This window comes from Tarenaya hassleriana, unplaced genomic scaffold (genome assembly GCF_000463585.1).
Source record: "Tarenaya hassleriana unplaced genomic scaffold, ASM46358v1 Cleome16, whole genome shotgun sequence".
Taxonomy (NCBI): Eukaryota; Viridiplantae; Streptophyta; class Magnoliopsida; order Brassicales; family Cleomaceae; genus Tarenaya; species Tarenaya hassleriana.
The window spans coordinates 2,483,286-2,490,754 of record NW_010965019.1 but is presented as its reverse complement, the minus strand read 5'-3'; the positions used below and the strand labels follow the sequence as shown (position 1 = coordinate 2,490,754).

General features: G+C 40.6%; 1 protein-coding gene across 1 annotated transcript; it reads left to right on the top strand.

The window, feature by feature from the left end:
- The first annotated feature begins 3,327 nt into the window (after positions 1 to 3,327).
- Positions 3,328 to 5,360, top strand: LOC104809682. Its single transcript, XM_010535725.1, has 3 exons — positions 3,328 to 3,917; positions 4,149 to 4,647; positions 4,731 to 5,360. The coding sequence occupies exons 1-3, from the start codon at positions 3,328 to 3,330 to the stop codon at positions 5,358 to 5,360; spliced, it is 1,719 nt and encodes a 572-aa protein (XP_010534027.1).
- Positions 5,361 to 7,469: the final 2,109 nt, after the last annotated feature.

Genomic DNA, 7,469 nt, shown 5'->3' with positions numbered 1-7,469 from the left:
GAGGGGAAAGAGGGAAGAGATGTTTGAGAGAATGAAGCCGGTGCCAATGCGGAAGCAGCAGTAAGAAGTTTACCCTTCAAAGTTGTGAGAGTAATACTCTTGATTTCACCGAAAATTGAACTGTCAAGACCAAGATTGTTAGCACCGAATGTTTGAATGATTTGAGCTTGTTGCTCCAATCTCTACGGCAGAATGCTTCCCATGGGCATGATTGACCTAACTGAAGCCTAAACAGTAACCGGGGGAGATATTGTAGATCCTTCTCCATTCACGAGTTCAATATGAATAGTCTGCAGCTCAAGAGGGGAAAAAATCCAGACATGAAGTTAGGATTTTCAACATATTCCGAGGAAAGTAAGACTGCAAACATATTCCAGACTAGTGAAAGACTTTATCAAGCTTATCAAATCTCTGGTTTATATGAAAACAAACACAAAGAAATCATATTCTGAACCATACTACAGTACCTCGTATGGCCTCAGATGTAACCCAAACTTCAGTTGATCCTTTAGCTGAATCACTTGTATTTGAGATATTGAATTGTTGAGAGTAAAGTTGAACAAAATTTCAAGTACTCCTAGGATGGGATACGATTCTAGAGGTGTCACAGTGATTCCTCTATGAAATTTTAAAACCTGAAATGTAATTGGCTGCCCGAAATTTGAAGCTCCCAAAGTCAGATTCGATTGTTTAGCAAACAACTGAATGAAAGACCATCTCAGTGAACTCAACGATTCTTGGCTTATTGCAGAGTCATTAGAGACTGGTAACACTGCAAACTTCACATCAATGCATTCTAATGCACCACATGGATCCATGGATAGAATAGCCACCTGTTTTGAATGAAATGGTTGGCATTTAGGATAAGAAAAACTAGAAAATGATGCAAATCACTGTACCAGTAGAGGAGCAAAATTTGTACTTCCGTATCTGGAAGATCGAAGTTGTTAAAGAAGTCTTTTTTTAGTTTTGATTCACGAGAAATAACCAAAGAGACTGGCTTTTCAAGCCTAAAGCATGGTTGAACTGGAGCTGAATAACAAGGCAATAAATGTGACCATTTCTAAGACAGAGCAACTAGTATCGAGTTGGGTAATGGAATTGCATATTATTAATTGTAAAGGCCCTATTCACTAATTCAAGGATCAAGAAGTGAGACTTAATCAGAGGAATTGTGGAAAGAGTACACTTAACTCTGCAACAGATCACCAATCAGAAGAACAACGTTCTCCTAAATTCCTAATTACACTGTAATCCTCTAAATTCACAGAAGAAATGGCAGAAACCGATCAGCTAGAATACTAAAGAACCCTAATTTCTAAATGGAAGATGCAGAAGAATCCGCCGGCGAAGGGTCCTTACCAGTGAACTTAATTTGTTGTTTCACATCAGGCTCAGACTTGGATCGAAGGGAGAGCAACGAGAAGAGCCCAAAGAGCAGGACCATAGAGCTGATGATGAGAACAACGACACAGCGGAGACTGAAGAACCGCGACAGAGATTCTGAAAATCTTGGCAGAAGAATCTAGAAGATTCTGGATTACCGGCATCGGGAGTCTGATGCTGATGGTGATCGTGTTGCTGAGGGTGCTTTCCCATTGAAAGAGTATCCGGGACTCCGGTTGCGCCAAATTTCTGGACCTCGAAGTGGGATTTGGGAGAAAACGAGGATGGATTTGGCTTGAGGAAGAAGAAAACGAGGAAGTGACAGACAAGTAACTCAACCAACGCCCAGAATAATTATATATATATATATATACACATATGCATATATTATGTGATCGCTTAAGACTCGGGGTCTTTGTTACTATACTGTTGCAGTTACGGAATCCAAATTCAGATTTTATTTTAGGGATTTAGATTTTTTTGTTTTATAGAAATCATATGTCTTTTTTATATCATATTTTGTTTTGATTCAATCTATTTTTTGATTAGGATCTCAAAATGGATCTATTTTGCGGGTCGGTTCACTAATCGATCCATATTTTTTCGAGACGAGTAAAAAACAATTTGAGCATAAATAATGGATTTAATGAATCAGTTCGTCACGAGTCGAGTTTGTAGTGAGCAAATTCGGCGAATCCGAAAAAAAAGATGATTTTTAATTTTTAATATTTTTCTATTTAAATTATATTTCTAATAAGTATTTGGTTTGTTTTGTTTAAAATTTTAAAATGTTATTATTTTTAGGGAAAATCCCAAAAAAATTACTGAACTTGGAGATAGCTCACAGAAAAATACTGAACTTTTTCGATTTCCAAATAAAACATGAACTTATAGATCTTAACATATTTAATACTGATCTTTTGAATTTTTGCCAAATATCCGATCGATCGTAAACGGCGTTAAAGTCAATAACAGAACGCGTGACGTGGAGCCCAATTATTGCCACGTATGATGACATGTAAGATGACACGTCAGATTTAAAAATTACAAAATAAAATTCGGCCGGTTAACATAAACCGGATCGAACCGGTTAATAAAATACATAAAATCGACCGGTTAACATAAATTCGACCGGTTAGAATAGATTTTAATCTTAGGGTTTCAGTTTCAACCCCAAAAACTCTCGAACGATTCTCTCTCCCTCTCACCTCTCTCTCTCTCTCTCTGTTCGAAGGATCTCCGTCGACGTTCCTGTGTCGAAGCTCCTCCGTCAATCGCGGCGGCGTCGTGAAGACGACGACTTCTACTGTCGTCGACTAGTGGAAAGAAACCGAGGTGAGAATTTCTAAACTCTCTGTTCCCCTCTCTCTCTCTTTGTTTTTTATTTTGATTTCAAACCCGAAATCGGTGTCGATGTCCAAATAAACTCTATTCACCAAGATTTCACATCCTGAAACCGAAAAGCACCTGTATTTCGAAAAACCCCAAATTCTGAAACCCTAAAATACTTCGAATTCGATAAATCCGAAACAGTTTAACTCCAAAATGACAAAATGTATTTGTTTGTTTTTCAGGTTAGACAGATTGAAAAGTGTTCGGCTTAATGGGATAAATTTTTTATTCACATCGAGAAGCTTTGTCTTTAGGATGTTATTTGTTAGGGTTTTTTGAAGATTAACAATTTGTTGTAGGATAGTTAAGTTGAACATACATATGGGAGGATATATGCTACATATGAATGGAGAATGAGTATATTTGGATGGCATTGTTATGGAAGGTATAGAAATAGACTCTGATTATCTTTGTTGGTTTGTGTTTGAAGATTTTGTTAAGGAGAACAAAATCAGTGCACCAATTTATGAAATGTGGTATAAATTACCACATCAGATATTGGATGAGAAGAAACCAATTAAAGAGGATGTAGATTGGGAAATTCGGGGCATGTGTGAACTTGCAGATGAGTATGGAGAAGTAGATGTTTTTATAGATCATGAGCTGTGTATAGCAACACCCGGGGTTAGAAGTGAGGGTCAGACAAGTAAGGGGGTTGATAGGAATGGTGAGGATGAGTGTGAGAGAAATAAGGGGCAGACAAGTAAGGGGGTTGATAGGAATGGTGAGGATGAGTGTGAGAGAAATGAGGGGCAGACAAGTAAGGGGGCGGATGATAACGCTCATGATGAGTGTGAGCAAACTGAGCAGCAAGCAAGTAATGGGGTGGATGACAACACTAGTGATAAGCCCGAGGGAAATCAGGGTGAGGGAGATAACAGGTTCCAAGCTCAGTTTAAGTCTGGAAAGGAAGGTCAAGCTGCAGCGGTTGAGAATGAATATGAGAGTGATAATGATTTTGTAGACAATGATGACATCTTTCTCCCTACTTCGCAAAATACCGAGGAAGAATGGAATGATTATGAGAGAGGGATGCGACAAAAGAAGTCAACAAGACAAACAATGCCCCGAGATAAAGAGTTTTTTTTCTTGGGTCAGACTTTCAATTCTGGAAAGGAGTTTAAAAAAGAGATATTGAGGTATGTGTTGATAACTCAACACAATATTAAGATGTCATGTTGGGGTGAAACCAGATCAGGAGCTGTATGTAGGACAGAAGAATGTCCTTGGAGAATTTATGCTTCATTGGAAAGCTCCATGAGCAAATGGATGATAAAAGTGTTTCATCCACATCACAACCACATTGCAAAAGATCGTGCATATATGGTTTCGATGAGGCATATTGTTGAGTTATTTTGTGATGTTCTTAGACGGAACCCATCTTATAAGGCCGCTGACATTCAACATGATATGAAGACAGAGTATCAGCTGACAGTCCCGATCAGTAAATGTTTCAAGGCAAGGCGCATTGCATTGGATATGGTAATGCAAGATCAGGTGGTGCAATTTGCAAAGCTGTGGGATTACGAGCATGAGCTCCGAAGGTCTAACCCTAACACAACCACTGAAATTGTCATTGATAATGGGTTATTTAACAAATTCTACATATGCTTTGAAGTGCTACGCAATTCGTGGAAGAAATCTTGTCGACCAGTCATTGGACTTGATGGATGTTTTCTAAAGTGGGAGCTAAAAGGAGAACTACTTGCAGCGGTTGGTCGGGATGCCGATAATCGTATTTTTCCTATTGCATGGGCTGTTGTACATATGGAGACAATAGACAGCTGGACTTGGTTTGTTCAGAAACTAAAAGCTGATTTATCCTTGGGAGATGGCCAAAACATCACCATATTGTCTGACAAACAGAAGGTACAAGTTATCAATCCTTATCTTAGATATAATAGATAGCTGGACTTAATTTGTCTTTTGATCAAAGTTATGTGTTTGTACAGGGTTTGTTGAATGCAATTCATCATGAATTACCACGTGCGGAGCATCGAATGGGTGCTCGACATATATATGCTAACTGGAAGAAGTCATTCAAGAGTCTAGAACTGAAGTGCCTATTTTGGAGAATTGCAACAAGTTTCCATCAAGGAATTATGCGGAACACATGGGTACATTGGCTTCTAAAGATCCTGATGCTCCGAACTGAGCCAACACAACGGTGTAGAGCTTTTTTCAAGGCAGATTCACATTGCAAGGATGTGCATAACAACTTATCGGAGAGTTTCAACCGAACTATCAAAGAGGCAAGGATGAGACCAATGATTGACATGCTTGAAGAAATCCGTAGACAAACAATGTTACGGATTGCAAAGAGATCGGTTCAGGCAACCAAGTGTGTAACGGAGTTCACTCCAAAAATAATGGCGGAGTTGGAAGAGGCTCGGGGAAAGTCAAGGCATTGCATGATGATACCTAGTGGTCGAGGCAAATACGAGGTAATGGAATTCGGGGTTAGTTTTTCTGTTGACCTGTATGCCAAGAGTTGTGCATGTCGTAGATGGGACTTGACGGGTGTACCGTGTCAGCATGCCATTACAATGATCAATGAGATGAGATATGATCTTCCAAGGTAACATTCATAACTCATTCACTTATCTCTATAATATGTTACACATACTAACACAATTTGTTGTTGTTTTGAGATAGATATGTGGCTGAATATTATTCCAAATCAACATGGGAGGAGACATATACACGTAACATTGATTCGGTTAATGGAGAACCAATGTGGGAAAAATTGGGTGTACCTAATTTTAGAAGAATGCTAGGCCGTCCGACAAAGTTCCACCGACGAAAAGATCCTCATGAAAGTCCAAAAAAGGCTGGACACATGACACGCCATGGTCGACATATGACATGCCGTAGATGTAGGCAAGTTGGACATAATGCTGCCGGTTGTAAGAATGAACCCGTTCTTGTGTATGGACCAAAGAGGAAGAGGGGTCGACCAAGAAAAGATGTTCAAGCTCAGAATCCAAGGAATCAAGTTCAGAATCAAAGGGTTCAAGTGTTGGATTATCTACGGGTTCCTAGCATGCGATCATATCGATCTAGGGTTTGGTTTACTAGGTTTCATGCAGCGGAAGAAAATCTAAACCTAGTCAAACGTCACACGCAACCAAACTCGCAAAAACCCGAAAGATCGTGTATATCACCGAGGGAATCGTTACTTACCTCGTTCTCGATGAGTCTTGAAGTTTATTTCGATCCGTGGTCTGTTCTAAATCACCAAGAGCTAAAAGTACAGCTCCTATACACGTATCCACACCGACGGGAAGGATTCCAAACGATTTGGAACGAATCTGCTAGGATTAGTGAAGAAAAGGGTAACTCAAGAGACGAGATCCAATCCCGGGATAATAGAAATCGAAGAGAACAGCTTCTCTAGGGTTCTAGGATGTTTCCCTGAGTTTTTAGGTCGGCTCTATTTTAGTTTGGACGAAATCCCAAACTTAAATAAGATTAGAAAACCCTAAAACGAATTTTTTGGAAATATTCCGGATCCCGGTCCGCCGGACCAGGAGCTTGGTCCGGCGGACCAAACTTAGTCCGAGGCTCACGGACCGGCTGGCCCGAAGGCGTTGTGTGGCGGACCACGTGTGGTCAGCTCCGGACCAAGACCCTTCTTGGTCAGTTCGGTCCGACTTGCCATTTCTCGGTCCGCATGTCCAGGAATCTGGTCAGCGGCTGACCAACTCTTGGTCAGCCAGACCAGGCCTGGACAGATGATCGCGGACCGAGCCTCCGGACCTCCCGGACTGACCAAACTTGGTCCGGGGCTGACCAAACTTGGTCAGCTCCGGACCAACGCACTGAAAACTCCTTTTCATGCTCGTTTCGGTCAAATCTCGTTTCCATTCTTCGTATTCTTCACGTATAAGTCCATCCCTATTGGTGTGTGACCCTGTAGGCCCATTCTAAGTGGTAGTGACTTTAGGAACCTTATCCGAACCACAAGTAATGGTTAGCCTCTAGCAAGACGCCATGACCACCCACTTAGAATTGAGTTAGAGGTGATCTAACCAAGGCATTAACAACTCGAATTCTGATCCTTTGTCTCACGATATCATAAGTTGAACAAGGGCATGATTTGAGCCACCCTTCAAGTTCAACTGCTTTCTCGTCTTGGCAAATCGACTAATAAAATAGATGCAACTTCATCTATAGCGTGGCCACGCGTTTTCATAGTCCGACTTCCACGAGAGGGCCCAGCGATATCTCTCCTGTTAAAGAGGTGACAAGTCCCATATTGCATGTCTACTATCTCCATATGATTCGTGAACGTATCTGATCAACGCCGTTATAATCATCCGGTTAAAGACGACGTTTGACGCAGTCAAGACACGCCACTCCTCATATCAGATACTCTAGACATCTCAGGTATGAGGATCCATAAACGAACCGCTGTATGAGATTCAAGTCATGACTCTGTCCATGTGACAATCTCATGCGGGTCATCCAGTCACTCGTACACAACGAGTACCCATGATTGTGACATGCATCCAATGCATCGATCACACCTCATGCTAGTCTTAATTCAACATTGTTCCCACAATATTAACTGACTAGGGAGTTTAGAATCATTCGCTAATGATTCAAGGATGCCGAAATATAACAAACATGCCAATCATATAACGGGAATGTAACGCATTCATAAATAAATGAATCAATACAAAGTCAAA

What these genes read in the sequence shown, in the direction of transcription:
- LOC104809682 (XM_010535725.1), top strand. Translation starts at nt 3,328, where the DNA reads ATGTGTGAACTTGCAGATGAGTATGGAGAAGTAGATGTTTTTATAGAT. An exon ending in TTTAAAAAAGAGATATTGAG is followed by an intron (nt 3,918 to 4,148) that starts GTATGTGTTGAT and finishes TGATGTTCTTAG; the next exon opens with ACGGAACCCATCTTATAAGG. An exon ending in TATTGTCTGACAAACAGAAG is followed by an intron (nt 4,648 to 4,730) that starts GTACAAGTTATC and finishes GTGTTTGTACAG; the next exon opens with GGTTTGTTGAATGCAATTCA.